At 59.2% G+C, this 19544-nt stretch overlaps 4 protein-coding genes across 13 annotated transcripts; all 4 read left to right on the top strand.

Moving 5' to 3' along the window:
- Positions 1–1030: 1030 nt before the first annotated feature.
- LOC133142584 (KAT8 regulatory NSL complex subunit 1-like) lies at positions 1031–10173 on the top strand. 5 transcript variants are annotated; one of them, XM_061263894.1, is made up of 16 exons: positions 1031–1126; positions 1761–1949; positions 4711–5992; positions 6616–6757; positions 6913–6975; positions 7131–7219; positions 7290–7428; positions 7584–7740; positions 7822–7977; positions 8083–8241; positions 8463–8596; positions 8718–8842; positions 8900–8957; positions 9093–9205; positions 9291–9525; positions 9600–10173. In XM_061263894.1, exons 3-16 carry the CDS (start codon positions 4782–4784, stop codon positions 9798–9800), a joined length of 2982 nt encoding a protein of 993 aa, XP_061119878.1. In that variant the 5' UTR covers positions 1031–1126; positions 1761–1949; positions 4711–4781; the 3' UTR covers positions 9801–10173. The 5 variants fall into 5 exon arrangements, with proteins under 5 accessions (XP_061119878.1, XP_061119877.1, XP_061119881.1 ...); XM_061263893.1 differs by having other exon boundaries at positions 1070–1126; positions 1636–1949; XM_061263897.1 differs by having other exon boundaries at positions 1075–1949; positions 4711–5636; positions 5718–5992.
- Positions 10174–10339: 166 nt separating this feature from the next.
- LOC133142586 (protein FAM171A2) lies at positions 10340–12980 on the top strand. Its single transcript, XM_061263898.1, has 3 exons — positions 10340–10578; positions 10654–10767; positions 10868–12980. The coding sequence occupies exons 1-3, from the start codon at positions 10536–10538 to the stop codon at positions 12304–12306; spliced, it is 1596 nt and encodes a 531-aa protein (XP_061119882.1). The 5' UTR covers positions 10340–10535; the 3' UTR covers positions 12307–12980.
- Positions 12981–13471: 491 nt separating this feature from the next.
- On the top strand, positions 13472–16288 carry grnb (granulin b). 4 transcript variants are annotated; one of them, XM_061264357.1, is made up of 11 exons: positions 13472–13632; positions 13818–13883; positions 14087–14224; positions 14332–14454; positions 14560–14664; positions 14737–14878; positions 14986–15089; positions 15182–15448; positions 15531–15767; positions 15840–16019; positions 16087–16288. In XM_061264357.1, the coding sequence occupies exons 2-11, from the start codon at positions 13881–13883 to the stop codon at positions 16183–16185; spliced, it is 1398 nt and encodes a 465-aa protein (XP_061120341.1). In that variant the 5' UTR covers positions 13472–13632; positions 13818–13880; the 3' UTR covers positions 16186–16288. The 4 variants fall into 4 exon arrangements, with proteins under 4 accessions (XP_061120341.1, XP_061120340.1, XP_061120343.1 ...); XM_061264356.1 differs by having other exon boundaries at positions 13473–13632; positions 13805–13883; XM_061264359.1 differs by lacking the exons at positions 13472–13632; positions 13818–13883; positions 14087–14224 and having other exon boundaries at positions 14522–14664.
- A 138-nt stretch (positions 16289–16426) lies between these two features.
- On the top strand, positions 16427–19533 carry LOC133142798 (uncharacterized). 3 transcript variants are annotated; one of them, XM_061264355.1, is made up of 9 exons: positions 16427–16633; positions 16818–16968; positions 17151–17226; positions 17310–17688; positions 17900–18308; positions 18384–18490; positions 18572–18680; positions 18753–18853; positions 18940–19533. In XM_061264355.1, exons 2-9 carry the CDS (start codon positions 16851–16853, stop codon positions 19102–19104), a joined length of 1464 nt encoding a protein of 487 aa, XP_061120339.1. In that variant the 5' UTR covers positions 16427–16633; positions 16818–16850; the 3' UTR covers positions 19105–19533. The 3 variants fall into 3 exon arrangements, with proteins under 3 accessions (XP_061120339.1, XP_061120338.1, XP_061120337.1); XM_061264354.1 differs by having other exon boundaries at positions 16818–16929; positions 17900–18490; XM_061264353.1 differs by having other exon boundaries at positions 17900–18490.
- The last annotated feature ends 11 nt before the right edge of the window (positions 19534–19544 follow it).

Genomic DNA, 19544 nt, shown 5'->3' with positions numbered 1-19544 from the left:
CGTGGTTTAAAAACCGAAACGCGAGTGACGTTGCAGGCCGGGGATGGCCAGTCTCAAAATGGATTAAAAAAAACCCACTTTCACAAAAACAATCGCTAGCCTTTCTGTACATCTTCGTAGAAGCATTTCACGTGGGTTAAAAGTGCCAACTAATTTCGAAGACAGGTCTTTTCTATTTGAACGGAGCAAATGTTTTGCAGGTCAGCGAAGTGATGACGTCAATTAGGGAAGGCGCCGTCGAAGTCATCTCGCCTTGACCCCGACCAGTCCGAGCACCGAAGGAAGGTTAAGGAAAGGTGTGGCTGGCCTCAGGTTGGGGCGGGACGATTTGCCCTTCCCGCAAGGCCAGGCAACCTGGGTGAAGGCGCGCTCAGCGCCGGCCGGCTTGGTCTTGACTGCTGCTTTGCTTTTCATTGTGGCGAGCTACCGCCATCTAGTGCCACTTTATTGTGACTACACTTGACGTGTTGGGAGATTCGTTAACGTGCCATTTCCTTTACATGCGGTTCACATGTGCGTGCGCTACGACAATAACACGCCCAAGTAAAGCCTATCATCAATCAAATTGGCTGCATTTGACGTCATCATTCCAAAATCTAAATTGATCCATTTTAGACTGAATCGTCGCCTCAGATGAGATGACCACTTGGGCCGATGACTGTACTTTCGTTTGGAATCATTAGAGTGGCACTCTGATCAACGTTTATCACTAATAATCATTGGCCTGTCGGTGTCGCGCCTTGCAACGGTGTTGATTATATCCAAGGCCTCGAACCCAAGTGAACGGGCCGGGAGTCTTTTTTTCTATATGACAGTAAAGTATCAAATGCGCTTGGTGAGACGTGACTAGCTGGCTCATTCGGCTGTAGGGAATTGACCATTCTCCATTTGAATCGGCCATGTACAACTTTTCACAGAACACAATTGTCGCCGCGTATGCCATTGTTTTGTTTTGGTCGTTGTATCTATCATGCGCTCAACTTTGGTCGGCATTTCCGCTCGGCGGGCCATGCAAACAGATTGGCAGCCACGCGAGCCAATGGGAATCTGGGAGATGTTTCCACTAACCAATGGGAGCGCAGGGGCTCGGTTTGCGCTCGTCAACGCTTCGGAACAGGACAAGCGGGTAAGTAACAATTTTGCCTGCGTATTTGTTGGAAATCATCGAACGCCACACTTGTCGCGACCACACGAGCCGGTTGCCTGCAACATTGACTGCCCGCTCGGAGCAAGGTTGACGTTCTCAGCTCACTTTTCAACCTGAAGTCACGTAAAAGTCGCCGAGGGTTAGCCTAGCTTAGCCTGCTCTCGCTCTTTAGCATTAGCTTTGCTGCTAAACTCTTCTCCAGAAATCACAACTCGACCCCCGAAATATGCGGGAGCGATCAGTGATGCGCTTCAGCCACGAGAAAAGTCATTGTTACAACTTGTCACCGCTCAACGGTGGCATGAAGGAGCGCAGCGGACAACTTTCCCACGGCTGGCTGGCTGGCTGGCTCGCAGGCGGGAGGGTTTGGGTTCGAGTCTCGAATTAGGCATTCCTGTGCCGTGCCATCGATGGGCTGGCGTCAAGTCGTGCATTTCTCCTCCATTGCATTGCAGCAGTTTGTCTCTGTTCCCTGACAACCAGCCCAGCCCAGCCCAGCCACCCAGCCAGCCAGCCAGCCAGCCTTTGTCCAGAGTGTTAATCTGCTGTGATTGACCGGTGGTGGCCAATCCATTCTTTGTCTACATGTGCCCTGACTTTGGCCGGCGCCCAGTCCCGGGTGCGAGCTGGGCTCATTTCCAGTCGTCCAACACCCTCACGAGGAGACAAAGCGTCAGAATGTCTGCTGCGACAGCTGTCCACCGTTGACGTGGGGTCCCCGTCGCTTCATCCGGTTGTCGACTTGCGACGCATCGGAATACGTTTCACCGACGGCGGCCAGACGACGAGCATGGACTCAAAGGTACGACGTTTGTTTCACCCGCTTTGAGTTGTGTGCTGGGCTGTGCTGCTGTTTACATGTGTCCAAATGTTCACACATTGTTTCACACGGGAGGACAAGAAACAAAGTCCAATGAGCTGAAATGGGGATTGGAAAACTCAATTAAGACGTCAGCGCTGGTTGTGTTTACTAGCGCCTCACTTTGCTGCCGTGATGTCAGTGTGAGAAGCGCACATCAGCAGGGGCGCTCCTTCAACTGCGGAAGCTCCTTGAATAGAAAATAATGCGGAAAGGACACAATCAAATCATTCGCTAGCCTGGTGTACCCACCCTTTGCACCTAAATAGAAGTAAAGACAGAGATTGTCCAGATACTCATGTAAAGTTGATTTAAAATGTACTTCAAGTGCAATGACAAGGTAAGTAAACATCGAAGCGAGAACATGGAACAAGTCCAAAAGAATAGCATGACTAAAAATAAAAAAAGGTTTTGCGAAAAGGAGAAGCTTTCCAAAAACAAAACTCTCACGTAGGGATATCTTGCAAATGTACTCGAGTATAGTAATCAGGTAGCGAAGACTCGGTGTTTGTGGTGCGAATGTGATGTTCGAAGCCTTTATGTCGTTCATTGTTGTTGTTGTTGTTGTTTGGTGCGCTTGCCCCTCGCGGTGAGGCGCGGTACTGCCGAGGCCGCCTCTTGGCAGCCTTTTTTTGCGCACGCGCAGTGCGGCGCTCGTGTGTTTGTCAGCTCAAAGCCGAGCGAGCAGCTAGCCGCCATTTTCTCAGCGTCTCTTCCGAAAAGCAGAGAAAAAGAGCAGCACCTACCGCCCGCCCTACGGCTTTCGGCCCGTCGTAAATCGGCAATTTGGCCGAGGCTCGGCCGGAGAGCCTCTCTATTTACCCGACCCACGGCCCGGTAGGACTCGTTCGACGGCCTTGTGCTGAAATCGGAAAGGCAGGAAGGCGAGCGAGGCTGCGAGCGAGCGAGCGAGCGAGCGAGCAAGGTGGAGATCGTTGATTCGCCCATTGCTTGGATCCGGAACGAAGCCGAGTGGCCCCCGTCGGGCGGGCCCCCGGTTGCATTTTGGGGGCAAATTGATGGCCTAGAGGTCGATTCCAGCCGCCTTTTTGCCCCCCACCCCTTGCCCTTGTTACCCCCCTCCCACAGCACCCCCACCCGCCCCCCGACCAACCGACCGGAGTGCAGGGAATTGTTGGGCGAATTCCCTCGGATAGTGCGAGCTCGTCACGTGGTAGGTTCCTCCTTTTTTCTTTGTTAGCCGCAGCTAGCTCGCTTTTCTTCCTGCTGCTCCGCCGCCTCCCAACCTGTCCGCGCCTTAGCGGGCCAATGCGAGCGAGCGAACGAACGAACGAGCAAGAGCTTTGGCGTGCGGGGCCGCGCGCGCACGACGTTGTTCCCGGACGAATTGGCCAAACGTTGCCTTGCGTAATGAGGCGTGCCGCGCCTGCCTGCCTGCCCGCCGCCGCCGCCCGTCCTTGGCGCCGTTGGCGAGCTGTTAAATGAAGGGATGCGGGATCTCGTCGTCGTCGTAACGATGCTCGCGGTGGCCTTTCGGTTGGGGCTCTGGTCGCGTGTGTTGCATCAGCAGCAGTAGCCGCCGCAGAGCTAGCAGCTAACGTTAGCAGCCTTGGTGACATTTCTTCGGGTTGTTGCCGATGGACGTGCGTGCGTGCGTGCGTAATGTAAACACCAACCAGCTCCATTTGGGTGCTTGTCGGAGGCAGCACGACGCGCGTTTTGTTTGCTAAAAGGCAGATTACATAATGCGCCTGGGAAGCCACAACATGGCGTGGGGGCAGCCACCGGAGACAGACTGCAGTCTAAAGGCATGCGATGGACGGCCAAGCCGTCATGTTGCTCCTCATGTAGCACACGCAATGACTCCTTTGACACATTGTGAAGCGGACGCCGTGACGTCACGGGGCCTCAATCCACCGATTTAGCGGGACGCGTGGACGTACCCTCGCTTGCCGGTGCGACGGCAGGCTGAGTTTTCAAACCATTCCTCGGATTGAGGAGAAGCTCAAACGAACCTACTTGTGTCAGCACACTTGCTAGTGTAATTTTCCGCTCGTGCTCTGTGTACACACTTCATGTTTTGTACATCTGTTCCGAGACCATTTTGTCATACGCTCAGCTGTGGGAGAAATGACGAGACCGTGTTGGTTTCTCTTCAGCTTTGTGTTCATTTGAATGCCTGACACGACCAAAAGGCTCCATCAGAACACAAACGCTGGAATGCCCGTATAGTTCTGAAGAACCGACCGACTTTGGTGGTGGAAAATGGCGAGCTGACGTCTCTTCACTCGTAGGACCGCTTTTTTGTTGCCCTTGGTGTTTGTAAACAAATATTGATTTGTGGGGCAAATTTGGATTTGACGGCGATACGTGAACAAATGGGACTTTCAAACAAATCGCAAGACGATTTGTCGACCGGAAAAAAATCGTTTCCATTTTAGTCGGTCGGCTTTTATTTGGCATCTTGGCCAAATCTGTTCAGTGTAGAGCAGCGCTTGCTCCACTTGTCGTAGCAACGACCCTCACCGTTTTTTTTTTTTTTTTTTTTTTTTATTAACTGTCACACCTTGCCCGCCTGTCTCCCAATTTCCTTCTTTATTTTGTTTTTGGGCCCCGTCCTACGGGGCCACTAAATAACGGACGACGGGCCTCCGGTGGTCCCCTGGCTGTAGTTTGGCGCGAGATAGCTCTTATATCGGTCTGGTACTGACTGCGTGCTCTCGTCTCTCTTGTGCCCGCATAGGCTGTCCTCCGGAGGGGCAGTAAGCGGGGGGTGTGGAGCAGCAGGCCGCCGTGCCCGTCCCTCTGCACTGCATGGCTGCGATGGCGCCCGCTCTTACCGACGCCCCAGCCGAAGCTCACCACATCCGCTTCAAACTGGCCGCCCCGTCATCGAGTTTGTCCCCGGCCAGCGCCGACAACCACGCCAACGCCAGCAACATCCTCATCCACGCCGGAGGCCCCCCCAAGTGTAAGGCGGCCCCTGAAGAAGACCAGCAGCCGTCGTCGCAGCCGCCGCCGTCCCAGGGGGACTCCCTGGGCAAGCTCCAGCCCCTAGTGGCATCCTACCTTTGCTCTGATGTGACTCCTGTGGCCTCAACCAAAGAGTCCATCACGCTGCAAGGGGTCCTCATCAAACAGTCAGTCCTGAAAAGCGGCAGAATTCTGCCGAGCTCGCGGCTCAACGGCGGAGATTTCCTGCTGAGGAAGCGGCACGCCATCGAACTGTCTGGAGACCAGCTCAAAAGCCTGATGAGCGCCAACGGCAACCAGCCGGCGGCGCCCGTCAACGGACTGGCCAAGAAGCTGGCCGCCGGCTCCGGCTGCGCCATGGCGGCGGCGCTCAACGGCGACAAGCCTCCGGCGCACGCGGCCGAGCCCGACGGCCGGCCGCCCCCGGTCGCCGTCAAAGGAAGCCTTCACCGCAGGCGATCGCCGGGACTTTGCCCCAACGCGCAGCAGTCGCCCTTGTCCCAGGACACCCGCAGCCCCGCCAGCCAAGAAGTGAATTTGGAGCGCGGGGGCCCGAGTCCGGCGCGCTCAGACCGCGAGAGGCCGGGCTGCAGCCGGCGCGGCTCCCCGGCGGACGCTCGAGCGGGGGAGCGCGCCCGGCTCAGCGGCAGCCGACAGGCGGAGATCGAAGGCCGCCTGCGACGGCTGCGCAAGCGCCTGCAGGTGGTCCAGGCCAAGCAGGTGGAGCGCCACGTTCAGCAGCAGCTGGGCGGCTTCTTGGAATCGGCCGTGGGCCGCCTGCTGGCCGGCGGCGGCCGCAAGGACCACGCCTCGGCTCCCTGGAGGACGGGACGCCACTCGGCCGGCGTCGGCAGGGACGGCCTGAGCCGCTTCCTGAAGAGCGGCTCGGTTCCCTCGGAACTGGAGCGCTTATATCTGAGCGGTTCGGCCAACTTGCGCTCGGTGGAGAAAGCCTTCGACTCGGACGTGACGGAGAGCAGCTCCGGCGGCGACTCGGACCTAGAGGAGGAGGAGCTCACCAGGGTGGATGTGGAGCAGCGGCATGTCAAGATGTGAGTAACGCTGGCCGCTTTTGCACACGCGCTCGCTTGAGAGCGAGCGCCCACGCCGGTCCAAATTCAATAGTTGCCGAGGGCCAGACGCAAACGCCGCTTCCGCGTACTGTCTTGAGCAGCTCTTTGTCAGGAAGCGTACGCTTGTTCGTGTGCCTCGTCGCAAACAGCTGGCTTGTTAGTTCCTCCACTCTTGTTATGTAACTCCAGCCCCTGCTACCTCCCTCCCTCCCTCCCTCCCTCCCTTTATGTAATGACTGCTGCAGTTTCCTGCCTGCACCCCGTCCTTCGCCATGCCCGCTTCGGCCGTGTGTCTCGCCTGCTCTTTGCATTTTACTCTCTAACTTGCCGCGGGAATTCAACATGGCCACAAAGCTGGATTTGACCAAGTTCATGTAGATGGAAGGGGGTCGGGGGTCAATTATTGTGAGTCTGACACACATTAAGGAAGATTGTTGTTGACGAGTCTGGCCCGTTTCAATGAACGGGGCGCCGAAGTTTGTGTCGCCAAATGCGCGCCCTGCTCGACCTTAACCTGTCAATCAAATATGTGCGTTCTACGCCACTGAGGTGGCGTTACAAAAAATCTCGGGCAGAGCTGACCTTTTGTGTGCGCCGGCCAGATGGAAGCGCGCCGAGAGCCGCTACACCCTGGAAAGGGCGGCCATCATCAGTCACTGGAACTGGTTGCAGGCTCACATCTCTGACTTGGAGTACCGCATCCGACAGCAGACGGACATCTTCAGGCAGATCCGCGCCAGTAAGGTCAGTCAGACGTTGCTCGAACCTGAGCAAGGAAGTCGGTCGGGAGCGGGCCGTCCGACCGACCAGACTCTGCGATAATTTAAACACGCCAACTGCCCTCGGAGCACAAATGTCGCACGTCGGTCAGTCTTCATTTACAAGTTTGCCCTCCGCAGGGCTCGGTGGAGCTGGGTGGCGTCCCGCCTCAAGAAGCCAAGATGGAGCCCGCCAACTTTCAGGTCAATTGATTTCTCTCGCCATTGAGCGCGCTTCGCACGAATGAAGCCGCAGCCGGGACAAAATTGAGCCCCGGTTGCACCATTTGTTTGTTTCTTTACGACCGAGTGCAAAGTCGACCGCTCATGAGTTTGTGCGCACGTCTCGCTGCCTGCAGGATGAGTCTTCGGAACGTGTGGAACACCCGGTCGCCATAGAGCCTCGGAAAGCTCAAAGCGGGCAGCCGGTTAACGGTGTCCTCAGCAGGTACTGGTTGGTAATGAAGGTGATGGTGGTGGTGGTAGTGATGATGACGAATGCCCAAATGTGGCGGCAGCAGGGCAGGCGAGAGTGTGGACGGCAAGCACCAGCAGACGCCGGACGGCACGTGCGTGGCGGCGCGTACGCGACCTCTGATTGGCTGGAGGCGGCGGAGGCTCATCCAGCCCAACACGGTGGCCAACCTGATTGGAAAGGTAGCTTGGTTGGCGGGGGGGGGGGGGGGGGGGGGGGGCATCGTGGGCGCTCAGTTGGGGTCGGGGGGGCATCGTGGGCGCTCAGTTGGGGGGGGGGGGGGCATGGTCGGCTCAATCGCCTGCTAAACCCGCATGGAAATGCACCGTCCGTGCAGGCATCTCGAAGTGGCGGCGCATGCCGGGTCAACCCCGGCTGCGTGATGTGCGGCGGCCGGCCCGTCCCCAGAGAGGACCCCCAGTTCCACTTGCCCGTCCTCGAGCGCCTGTCCAGAATGGATCTGGGCGTCCACCCCATCCTGTCCTTCTCGGACGGTGGGTCTTGTGCACGCACGCACGTTACTGCGTTGCGCCTTTGGCTGGCTGGCTGGCAGTAGCTCTTGAATGTGATTGCAGATGTGGCCGTGGGCCTCCGCGTGCAGCAGGCGATGAAGAGCTGTTGGAGCGGCAGGTCGCTGGAGAGGAGTAAACCCGTCAAGAAGTTCTCCCTCAAACACAAGCTGTCGTCATGCAAAGAGAAGCACAAGTTTGCCAGCTCGCTCATGGCAGTCAGTGAGTGCACGCAGGCATCTTCGTGGAGGCGCTCTCTCTCTTTTTGGAAGGCGAGATGCGCTCACCCGCCACTTTGAAGCAATGAACGTCCGCTCGCGCTTTCAGGATTGGGCCACTGCAAGAGTCGAGCCGACAAGCCCAGGCCGCCGGACGCCGCCGCCTGCAAGGCGGAGCGAGCGCACGGTGTCTCGGCGCCGCCCGGACCCTACGACAAAACCTCCGGCCGCAAGAGATTACGAGAGCCCGCGTTGGACAGGAGCGACTGTGAGTCCCTGGCCCCCTTTGTGCGCCATGTTTCCGAGCGATTTTGCAACATGGAAATGGAAGGCTTGGACCTTCCACTGGGTTTAAGGAGGGCCATCTGTGTGTGCCACAAAAGCAACAGTTGTGCAAGAAGTGGCCCTCCCTCTGGTTGCTTTCCAGCTTGCTCACCACCGCTGGGAATGGAGCGCAAATGCCTCAAAATGTATGCGTTTGTCCCGCAGCCTCGCCAAAATTCTTCCTGGACTCGGGCGGCAGTGCGGTGCCTGGTCCGGCACTCTCCGGCGTCCACAGCCCCGTCGCGCGACAGCTGTCCACGTCCTCGGACAGCGCCGCGCTACCGGCCGCCGGCACAGCCGTAAGAGGGGCGCCGGGCCTGGGCCGGGTCGAGGACCGCCATCGGCGGATGTGCTGCTGCTGACTTGCTGCTGACTTGCTGCTGACTTGCTGCTGACTTGCTGCTGACTTGTGCACTCCAGCTGCAGCCCGTCAAGAGAAGGCGCGGCGAAAGCTCCTTCGACATCAACAACATTGTCATTCCCATGTCGGTGGCCGCCACAACGCGAGTGGAGAAGCTGCAGTACAAAGAGATCCTCACGCCCAGGTAAGTTGAGCGCCGGTCAATAGCGCGCGCGCCCGGCTGACTTGTGCGTCTGTCCAGCTGGCGAGCCGTGGACGTCCTGACGCAGCCCGCCGTGCGGGGAGAAGACGAGCGCGAGGTGAGCCAGCCAGTCAGTCAGCCAGCCAGCGAGCGAGAAGCTGTGTCTTCTCTGGCTTCCGAGTGTCCGCGGGTTCCCGTTTGCATGCACGGATGGCGCCCTGCTACTGACAGACGCCACGCGTTGTGTATGTAGGTGGAGGACCTGTCAGACGCGGCCTTCATCCAGCTGCACCAGCTGTACGAGGACCAGGAGCGGTCTCGCTGGACCTGGATGGCGTTGGCGCCAGCCAAGCGGAGGGGCAGCAGGTCAGGTCCCCGCGGCGATACGCCCGCCCGCCGCTCACGAGCCAACCCTGGAGTGACATCCTTTTTTTGTTGTTGTCTTTTTCAGGTCATACAAGTCGACGGACGGGCGCACCACACCGCTGTTTTGCAGCACCAACCCGCCGACCCCGCAGCCGGCCTCCCCCGAGCCCGGTCACTACCCCGCGTTGCACGACTACGGCCACCTGCCCTCGCCTGTCAGCCCGCCCAGCCCCGACACGCCATGCTCGCGTGACTCTCACCGCCTCGTGTCCAGCGAGGACACACGATGCTCCACGCCCGACTTGGCCTTTGAGGAGAGGGTACGCCACCGTCTCTCGCTCGCGAGGCTCTTGTCGGCCCACTCGGTCGGTTCCTCACCCGCCCCCTTTTCCAGACGGTGGCGCCGTGGGAGCGGCGCGACTTCCCGTTGGCCGAAGACCCGGCGCCGGAGCCCGAGGCGGACGGCGAGTGCGCTGGGCTCCGGATGGCGAGTTTGTCGGGATGCCGCCCCTTCGGCCGGCCTGACTCTGACGACGGCGAGCCGCCTTGTTGCCACGACGATGACCACCACGCCGCTGGCCCCAAGCGGCCGTGAGCGAGCAAACTTGTGCGCTTCCTGTTGTTTGATATTCAAACATCAGTCTAATCCTTTCACAGTTTTTAGTGAATCCGACGCCGATAGACGCAAACGTGTTACAACAAGTCTGATTTGTGTAGTAGGCGAAACGTATACGGGGGGGTGGGGGGGGGGACTTAGCGGTCGGTGTTTTGATATGTTGCGTGTACACTTGTAGCGCACGATGTAGCGACTCCTCCGATATGGCCAAAGGGTGTTTTTCTATCCTTTAGTTTGTTTGTAATTCCCACGTACATTTTAGTGAAGTGACACATAAGATGGGCGGATTTGGGTGAGTCTGCCCCCATCCCTCCCTCCTTCCCTCCCCCCCAGTAAACAGGTACATTTAGGATGAAGCCCCCCCCCAAACCACCGGAGCAGAGCACTTGTCTTTGGTTTTCCATTCCTGACATGTTTGTATGTCGCGTGTTCCAGCGTAACGTTGTCTTTGACTTGTAAACCATTCCCTCTGGCGCCTGTTGGTCGTTGCAACGTCGATGGATGGGCGCTGGGGGAAGGTGACAGGGAGGGAGGGAGGGACGGCCAGATAGTGAACGCTGAGTGTTTTGGCGTTCAGGCGAAGAATCCGGTTGGACCGGCTTGACACCGCTGGCGCTGGTGGGCTTGGAGCTCTCGGACGAGGACGGCCGTCCCGTCCCCGTTTCGGACCCCGTCCGGGTTTCTGTGCCGCTTCCGTCCGACACCCGCAACAGGATGGCCACCAGCGTGCCCACGTGGACGTACCGGCGACGTTGGGGTGAGCACGTGCGCTGCCGTCAAATAGCCAAGCCTTCTGACTGATCTCGGGCGTTCCCCCCTAACCCTGACCCAGGCGTGTGGGTGCGCAACGGCACGGGCTACATCCAGAAGGAAGGCTCGCACTTTGTGTGGAAGGCGGTGCTTCCGCAGACGGGCTACTGGCTGGCCGCCTTCCCCACCTCCTCGGGTAAGGGACCGACCGCTTTTGATCAAGAGGCCGTGCGATGCTCTCTTCTGGTGACTCGCCACCGCTGGCGAGTGTTGACTTTTGTGGCTGGCCGTTTCAGGGCTGGGACCGGGCCACCCGGGCATGAGTGACATCGGCACCTACCACGCCCTCTTCCTGCTGGCCGTCCTGGGCTCCTTGGCCCTGCTGGTCCTCATCCTGCTCTGCGTTCTGCTCTACTACTGCAGGCGCAGGTGTTTGAAACCTCGTCGGCAGCTCGGCAAGCCTCTCCCGGCCAATGGCGCCAAGCGGGACCAAGGCACATCCACTTCTCGCCTCAATCTCATATGCGGCCCTCTCGTGGAGTCGGGTCCGTCCGGCGACAGGTCGGAGCCGTCCCCCTCTCGGGACTACCGGAGCTCCGGCGAGGACCTGGCCGAGCACGCGGCCGCTCGCAAGCTGCGCCGCGCCGCGGGGAAAAGCGAAAACCTGCCCGTGAACGCCACCACCGCCGCCAGCAGCAGCAGCAGCAACAACCTGGACAACCCGCTGCTGCGTCAAGACTACGAGCGGGGCTACTCTCCCGTGGAAGGCGGCGAGTCCGACTATCGCCGGCACCGCGGCGCCAACGACAACGGCGGCTATTCGTCCGACCCGCCGTCTCCGCCGCCCTTCCGAGGCTACCTGCCGAGCCAACCCGACAAACCTCCGGAATATTCGGCGGCGCCGCCCGACGGCCTGGCCCGGCCCACCTCCCTCAACACCCACCCGGGCCAGATCATTTTCTGCGGCTCCATCGACCAGATGAAGGAGAACATGTACCGCAGCATGGTGCCCACCCTGGTGATCCCCGCCCACTACATGCGCCTGCCTTCCGGCGCGGACCCCAAGGATGGCGACAAGGACGGCGTCACCGCCGGAGGGGCCCGACACGAGCCGCAGCAGCAGCATCAGGGTGGCCCCCGCCGGGACGAACCCGAGGACCCCGGCTGGGCGTCGGACGCCTCCGGCGGAGCCGTGGCCATTCCGGTGCTCTTCGACGGCTCCACCATGGCCCAGATGAACGGAGAGCTGCAAGCCCTGACCGAGAAGAAGCTTCTGGAACTGGGCGTCAAGCAGCACCCGCGGGCCTGGTTCATCTCCTTGGACGGCCGCGCCAATGCCCACGTGCGCCACTCCTACATTGACGCCGGCGCCAACGACTTGGGCGGCGGCGGGCCCGGAAGCTCCCCGAGAGACGCCAACCTGGAGGCTCCCGAGCGCAAGTCGAAAGACCAACGCTGGGAGGCGGGACGCAAGGGACACGGCGGGGCGGGCAAAAGCTACTCCAAGCTGGCCTACCCTGACCGCCCCGCCGGCGAAGGCCGCCCCGCGTCCCCTGAGGAGAACTCGCTGACGCCGCTTCTGGACCAGGGAGCCTCCGCCGTGCCCCGGAAAGGCCGCGACGGCGACAACCGCCGCCGCTCCGGTCCCGACGATGAGGACAAGGAGGAGAACCGCAAGAGTCCCTGGCAGAAGATCGAGGACAGGCCGCTCATGGTTTTCCATCCCAGGAAGTGACAAAGGCCACAACTGCCTGCCTGCCTGCCTGCCTGCCTGCCATCCCTCCGTCCCTCCCTTCCACTCCTTACCCCGCAGCGCCGGGCGCCATTGGAATCTTGGACCGGCTGCTGCTTCACAAGTAGCGTGTGCACACTTTTCCTTCTTCACTTGTGGCACACAGAAATGTTGGAAGAACATTGCTGGTGAGACCCGAGCGGCCGTTGTGTGGAATGGTCTCACGCGGGAGGACAAAGCGCACAATGGTCTTTCCGTGTCCTCGTTGGCAAGAAGCACAAGCGCGCGGCTTTCTGAATGGTCGCACGTGTACTTTGACACAACCCTTCGTACCTCCCTCCCTCCCGAGAAGGCCGCCTCCTCCGAGTGCCTTCTTCTCTGGCCCGGAGGGTTGCCACGTTTTGGCCAGCGCCAATCTTGCTTTGGACCTCGGCCTGCATGTTTTCATTGAAAAGGTCACAAAAGTGACTTCCGGTCGGTGGTCCAAGTCTACACTAACTTCTTCCTATTGGAAATCCAACCTTTGTGCTCGTGTGCTGTTTTGTGTTTGTGTTGACGTTTGATGAGCCACAATGACCGCTGCACTTGATTCTTTCTTCTTCTACTACTTCTTGTAAGGATGAGGAGCCCCATTGTGACGTTTGTGTACAAAGGAGAAATAAATGTGTTCATCACTCGCTGGTGGAAGCTTCATGGTGAAGAATGGAAAATTAAGCTGAACACTCTGTCAGACTAATGTTCATTGCACAATACGCTTGAGCTTCTTGACAGCCATTTTTTATAAAAGCCCAATATTATATGATTGTTCAAAAAAAATCCTTCAATTCTTGTCAGTAAAATACTCACTTGCGTAAAATTGAACATCATAATTGCATTGTGGTGTATACCGATTTTAAAATATAGTTTACAAGCTACACAATCATTTCAGGCGACAAATGAAAAAAATGCGTCAGGAAGCCATCTTTGGGGGGGGGGGGGGGGGGCATGTGTTGTGGCCAAATTCAATAAACTTTGAAAATGTACTGTGTATGAATTTGCTTATTATTTTAATGTGTTGACTAATTTTATTAAATGCATAAAGTAATTATTTCACGTCGCTGGTACAGCAGAACAGAAAACAAGTCCGGAATTTAGAATTCTCTCTTCATTTTCGTGACGTGAAGAAGGCAAAACCGACCGGCACAGTCACGTGTCGCCCCGGGTCATGTGACCGTAGTTGCGTAAACCCAAAACATCTTTGAGCGAGCCACGTTAAAATCAGTCGGGCGCCTTTGTACTTTTTCTGTCTTCCCGTCTACCTGCTTCGACTCGGATGTGACCAACGAGCAGGTTAGTAAGAAATGAACCCATTCAAACGCTTCGATAGTTTGTTTGTTCCTTCGTTAGCTCGACCGTTAGCCACCCAGCTTTCTATGCTAACTTGCGCCGTTAGCTCCCACTTTGTGGCGATGGTCGGTTGACAGAACAGCAATGTCTTATGAGGCATCTAATGTCCTATTAGTCTCTTTTCTCAGCAAGCGAGTCGACGGCACACATGAGCTTGAGGGAGCATCATTGACGTCGTCAGCTGTCACACAATGGTAAGTCGACGCCCGTGATGTCTGACTAATTGAAGACGTCCTCGGTAACATAAATGGTGTAGGTACAGCACAGTCATCAGCGAGAGAGGACGAGAGAGAGAGAGCATGATTCATGATGCTGACGTCGGCCCGGACGGGCTGCACTTGGGCAAACAATTCCCGGACTGCTCGCCATCTGACCTATTGTGATTTCCTGGGCACAGGTGTTGTGGTGCGTGTTGGCGGCCAGCCTACTCGGTGCCAGCGGGGCGCTAGTGTGTCCCGACGGCGGCGCCTGCCAGGACGGAAGTACGTGCTGCAAGGACTTTGCTGGACGCTACGGCTGCTGCCCCTTGCCTCGGGTAAGTCCTCACGCGCCCGTGCCAACGTGTGGCGCCATGACTTTAAAAAGTCAAAGTCAGCTTTATTGTCAATCGTGCGCGTGTGTTGCGTGGCGGCGCCGCTGCAGGCCGTATGCTGCTCGGACGGCCTCCATTGTTGTCCGGAAGGCACCGCGTGTGACCTGCAGCATGCCACGTGTAGCAACCAGACGCTGACTCTTCCCTGGAGGAGGTCACTTCCTCCCCAGCAGGTACCGGCCGCAAAATGGCAGGCATCTTAGCTTCATGCTAATATCTAACGGGAAAAGCTGTAGACAGGCTAACTCCAAGTTTGGACTTGCTGGAAAACTGTTCAGAGGATGGCGGCCACGTTGTGCCCGGACGGGCAGTCGGAGTGTCCGGACGCCACCACATGCTGCCAGCTGCTCGACGGGTCGTGGGGATGCTGTCCGTTGGCTAAGGTGAGGCGCCGCCCATGCATTTCGCCGGGTGAGCCGCCGACCGACCGACCGACCGACCGACTCCTCCCGCAGGCGGTCTGCTGCGCCGACAAGCTTCACTGTTGCCCCAAGGGGACCGTCTGCGATCTCGCCAGCTCCAGATGCATGTCGCCCGGCGGTGACTGGCAGCCCCTGATGGACAAGCTGCCCGCCACGCCTCGTGTCAGCGCTCCGGGTAGGCTCAATCCATGCGCTGGACTTGCACCATTTGGAGGAAGGAAAAGCTGCGCCGGCGGCTCCCGCTGACCAATGCCGTCCGTCCCTCCTCCGCCCGCCACGCAGGCACGTCGTCGACGCCGTGTCCCGGTGGGGCGAGCCTCTGTCCCGACACTTTCACCTGCTGCCAACGGCTGGGAGGCGACTACGGCTGCTGCCCAATGCCCGACGTAAGACCGACACAATCAGACCAAATGTGAGCTTTGCGTTCAGCCCGCACTTGCTGTGTGTGTGTGTGTGTGTGTGTGTGTGTCTCGGGCAGGCCACGTGTTGCTCGGACGGCCTTCACTGCTGCCCTCGCGGTACCGCCTGCAACTTATCCGCCGGCACGTGTGACGGCGCCGCCTCCGTCCTTGCCGCCTCGCCCCCAAAGGCAAAATGCGACGAGGCGCCCGGCGTCGCCCGGCTCGCCGAGATGGCCGCCACGACGGGCGTGACCGCCTGCGACGAGCGCACCGGCTGCCCCAAAGGCGCCAGCTGCTGCTTCATGAAGAGAGCCGGCAAGTGGGGCTGCTGCCCGCTGCCGCAGGTAGTGAAGCGAAGCGGGTCCCCCACGCCAAACCCGGCTTTGTGATGTCCACGTGCGTGTGCGCCGCGCTCTCCGTCCTCAGGCGGTGTGCTGCCAGGACGGCTCCCACTGCTGCCCCGCTGGGCACACGTGCCGACCAGGGCGCGCGTCCTGTTCCCGAGGATTCCCCTGGCTGGCCAAAAGGCCGGCGGCCAAGGCGGCGCCGCGCCCGCCGCCGGCCCTCGCCGACGTCAAGTGCGACGACAAGAGCAGCTGCGCGGCGGGCACCACCTGCTGCAAGTTGCCCAGCGGAGAGTGGGGCTGCTGCCCGCTCCTCAAGGTGCCTTTTTCTGGCAGCCGGCGGGCAAAGGCGGCGCAGGCGTGACAGTGCTTTGCGTCCTCCGCACTGCAGGCCGTGTGCTGCGCCGACCGCGAGCACTGCTGCCCGCAAGGCTACTCGTGCAACATGGAGACGGGAACGTGCGAGAAGCCGGCCGCTGCCGTGCCGTGCGACGCTGCCTCGGCTCGCGGCGAGCGGGAGACGTGCTGCCGGAGCTCCGCTTCAGGTTCGGCCTGCTGCCCCTCCCCCCAGGTGCGTCCTCACTCGGCCCCTCGCGTTTCCTAAAGCGCCAGTCTGAGGCCCCGCTGTCACCCGCCAGGCGGTTTGCTGCGACGACACGGAGCGCTGCTGTCCCGCCCGTCACTCTTGCGGCCCCGGCGGCACCTGCGTCCTGACCTCGCCGGTCGGACTGCTTTGAGCGTCGAGGGTTAGCGTCCATGCCCGCTGGCTGCTTCTGCCTCGACAAACGAGTGACCGCAAGTGTTTTTCCATTTCAATAAAATGCGAAAGGTGAGCCTTGACGCGTTTTGCTGCTTTTCTTCATTCATGAGTTGCCACTTAGAAGCTGAGCAAACAGCTAAGCAAAGTGACCACTACGCCCTTTGCATGTTGCCAGGGAGACCACACAAACACACACACACACCTCCGTGTCAGTGGGTGCAGAAAAATGTCAGGGGAGGGGCCTGGCTTTTGAACACGTCATATGTTGTTTGAGCCAGTGAGAAGCCTTGGGGGGGGGGGGGGTTCAGGAAAGAACCAGGCAACGTTTGACCCTCAAAGAAACATCCAGAATCTCTGGAAGGACCGGCAGCCCAAAAACCCGTGTACCAGACCTGCCTGAGAAACACCCGCAGGAGCGACGCCAGGTAAGTGCAGGAAATGGCAAGCGTCCCGAGAACACGCCTCAAAGGTCACGGCGACGCCTTGTATTCGCTATCCTTTGCCCCTTGCAAAGACCCAACTTTGCTCGATGTCAACACGGCGGACGGAGTCAGACAGCTGCGGGCTGGCTATTCTTAGCCCAGTCGTTTGTTGTCTGTGTGCTCTTAGACACGCGGCGGCAGCGAGTCAACATCGGGGCGCATGCTGGAGCTGGGCCGCAGGTGGGCCGGCGACGCTCGTCCCCCCCCGGGAACTGCCGAGCTTCCGCCTGAACCTTCCGGTGAACGTGGGCACCCGTCTGTGGTGGCGCAGGCGCAGAGTGAGACGCACAAACACACACACGTGTTGCCCGCTCTGCGTCCCTTCACTCTGTGTGCTCGTTGTCTTTCGGCGCTGTGGCGCAGGCCGGCCGCTTGCCGCCCCGTGGCGCCCGCGCCCGCTCTGCCGCCAAACACACTGGCCACACTGGGACGAACGAGCGTGCGTCTGTTGCGTTGACAGGCGAAGACTTCCAGGAGTTCAGCCCGACGCACGTCCGCCGCTGTGACTCGCGCTTGGACTTTGTCCGCGCCTTCAGGTGAGTGACGGTACCTGTGTTGTACGTGTGCCAGTCCGGTTGTCTTGACGGGACTAGTCAGCTCGTGCCCTACGTGTGCGCAGGCAAGCGAGTTTCAATGCGGAAGGCCAGGGAGAGCAAGGCATCGGGTGGTTTCGTTCGGCAGACGGAGCGCCCGTGTCGTGCCGTGACGTCATTACCCCGCCCCCTCAATTTAAGGACGCCCCCGACGATGGCGTCGAGTGGTCGCAACTGACCGGCGACCGCCAGCGGGAGCCAAGCGAAAGTGATTGGTCGCAAGTGTCGGCTGCTTTTAGCTCCTCCTCCTCCTCCTCCTCCCCCCTGTTGGCTCAGTGTGACTACGCCCCCTGGCCAGCAGGCAAAGTCGTTTCCATTTGCCCTCCCGCCACGCACGCCGGCACACGCCACCTGCTGGGCCGGAGTACGAGTGCGCACCAAAACCGAGGCTTCCTCTTGCACCACGTCAGCTAAAACGCACGCACACCAAAGACAAACAAACACACAAAAGTCCCATTCACGTAAACTATGCACACACACTCAACTGCAAGCCACCCACCAAAGTGACACACAGATTGGAACGCACAGAGCGAGCGCAAGCGTATACGACACATGGACACACGCAACACGCAAGCCACCCAAAAGTCACAATCTTGTGCGCTTTTGTGTCATGCAGAAGCTGCGGCGGCCCATCACGGGTCTGTACCGAGGGGGTCGCAAGTACGACGTCTTGCGTCCCATCCACGGCAGCGCCTCCGGGACGGTGCCCGCCGTGTACTGGGTGAGCCCCTGGCGGACGGAGGCGGCCGACGAGGACCGAGGCGACCCGGAGGCGGAAGGCCGACCCACGTCTCTGTGGGATGAGAGCGCTTGGGACTCGGACGTGGACATGTACGTGGGGGAGGAGGACGCCGATTATGAAGGGGACTGCGAGGACGAGGTTGACGAGGAGGCGTCGGCTCCCCCCCCGGCGGCGCCTGCGCAATACCTCCAAGCCTTGCTGGATGTTTTCCCTGTGTTGTGGAGAGGCCAGTGGACAGGCGGCGCTCCGGGGCTCACTGACGGCCAGCGTCAACACCTCCCAGGTGCTCACGCACACATTTGCCACATTTACTGTCACTACAAACCAAAAGTGGCACTACTGAAAGGTGTATCACCAGGCGAGGCCCTCGGGGACGCCCACGCGCGGACCCCTGAGCCGCGGACCCCCGAGCCGCGGGATGACCCCCCCTCCTGCTTCAGCAGCTCCTCACAGGCCTCACTAAAGGTCTGCCTGCGCCCGTCCGCATCTGTCGGTTCCCGCTGTGCGTCCGGGCGCATCCAGTTTAATGCGTAACACCCCCTCCAGGACTCTGAGCGTTCGTCGGATGACGGGAGCTCAGGCGTCTTCTCCTCCGACGGGGGTCACGAGGAGAGTTGGGGGCGGGCACGGGAGCCCCCCTCGCGCCCATTTGAAGGTGATGCCGTCCAACGCTAGGTGACGGCGGAATGCGCCTCAAGCGTCACCTTTGCTCATTTGACCTCGTCAGGTGTGCACATTTGGATCGAGGACGCTCGGGGGCGGCGCCTGAAAATTCGGGAACGGCGGTGGGTCCGAGTCGGACACGTGGCTGTCGGAATCGGCCGGGAGGTGCGGTGACACGGCTTACTGGCGGTCGCAATCCGTAGGTGGTTACCCTACGTCCCTCCTGACATCACTTCCTCTCTTCCAATCAGATGTCGGCGAGCGCCTTCACCTTGGAGATGCCAGACAGGAAATCTGTGTGCTTCCGGCGGCAGATCGGCGAGTCTCATCTGCGCCTCCGCTGTGTGGACGCGCCCAACTCGTGTCCGCGATGGACGTGGCGAGTTCAGGACGGCAAACTAGAAGTCCGCCAATGACCGGACTCATCGGAAGCCGCCTGAACTTTTGCTCCGGGTGGTTCCGGCACAAAAGGAGCAAATGCTAACTTCTTTTGCCTCTCGTAGCCATTCAAGCAAGAGGAAGGTACTTTTTAGTCACCACGCATGTGTCAGCAATGGCGACTAAAGTTTGTTTCAACGTTGGGTGACCACTGTCTTTGACATAAACTGAAGGTTTTGCCTTCCGTCCCATTGGCACGCAAGCAAACAAGTGAGCTAATCTTCAATCCAGGCCTCCTGAGCTACAACGGGTTCAACAAGATTTTCCACTCATGATCGTGTGTATGGGGGGGTGATTGTGTAAGACATTTATAATTTGTAATCCTATAAACTATGATAATGTATTCTGAATTTTTTTTGTGCTATCACGCCGAAAGAAAATAAAAATTGTTTTGTGTCATAAAATAATAGTTTTGTGT

The sequence above is a fragment of the Syngnathus typhle genome, linkage group LG18 (assembly GCF_033458585.1).
Source record: "Syngnathus typhle isolate RoL2023-S1 ecotype Sweden linkage group LG18, RoL_Styp_1.0, whole genome shotgun sequence".
NCBI lineage: Eukaryota > Metazoa > Chordata > Actinopteri > Syngnathiformes > Syngnathidae > Syngnathus > Syngnathus typhle.
Note: the sequence above shows the minus strand (reverse complement) of the source record. Positions and strands in the feature narration are given on the sequence as shown.

Coding starts and splice junctions, on each gene's coding strand:
- LOC133142584 (XM_061263894.1), top strand. CDS start 4,782: ATGGCTGCGATGGCGCCCGCTCTTACCGACGCCCCAGCCGAAGCTCAC. Junction 6,758..6,912: donor GGCAGATCCGCGCCAGTAAG/GTCAGTCAGACG, acceptor TGCCCTCCGCAG/GGCTCGGTGGAGCTGGGTGG. Junction 9,206..9,290: donor GCCAAGCGGAGGGGCAGCAG/GTCAGGTCCCCG, acceptor TGTCTTTTTCAG/GTCATACAAGTCGACGGACG.
- grnb (XM_061264357.1), top strand. Junction 15,090..15,181: donor GCTGCTGCCCAATGCCCGAC/GTAAGACCGACA, acceptor TGTCTCGGGCAG/GCCACGTGTTGCTCGGACGG. Junction 15,768..15,839: donor GCTGCTGCCCGCTCCTCAAG/GTGCCTTTTTCT, acceptor TCCGCACTGCAG/GCCGTGTGCTGCGCCGACCG.
- LOC133142586 (XM_061263898.1), top strand. CDS start 10,536: ATGGCCACCAGCGTGCCCACGTGGACGTACCGGCGACGTTGGG. Junction 10,579..10,653: donor GACGTACCGGCGACGTTGGG/GTGAGCACGTGC, acceptor ACCCTGACCCAG/GCGTGTGGGTGCGCAACGGC. Junction 10,768..10,867: donor CGCCTTCCCCACCTCCTCGG/GTAAGGGACCGA, acceptor TGGCCGTTTCAG/GGCTGGGACCGGGCCACCCG.
- LOC133142798 (XM_061264353.1), top strand. CDS start 16,851: ATGCTGGAGCTGGGCCGCAGGTGGGCCGGCGACGCTCGTCCCCCCCCG. Junction 18,681..18,752: donor CCCCTCGCGCCCATTTGAAG/GTGATGCCGTCC, acceptor TGACCTCGTCAG/GTGTGCACATTTGGATCGAG. Junction 18,854..18,939: donor CTGTCGGAATCGGCCGGGAG/GTGCGGTGACAC, acceptor TCTTCCAATCAG/ATGTCGGCGAGCGCCTTCAC.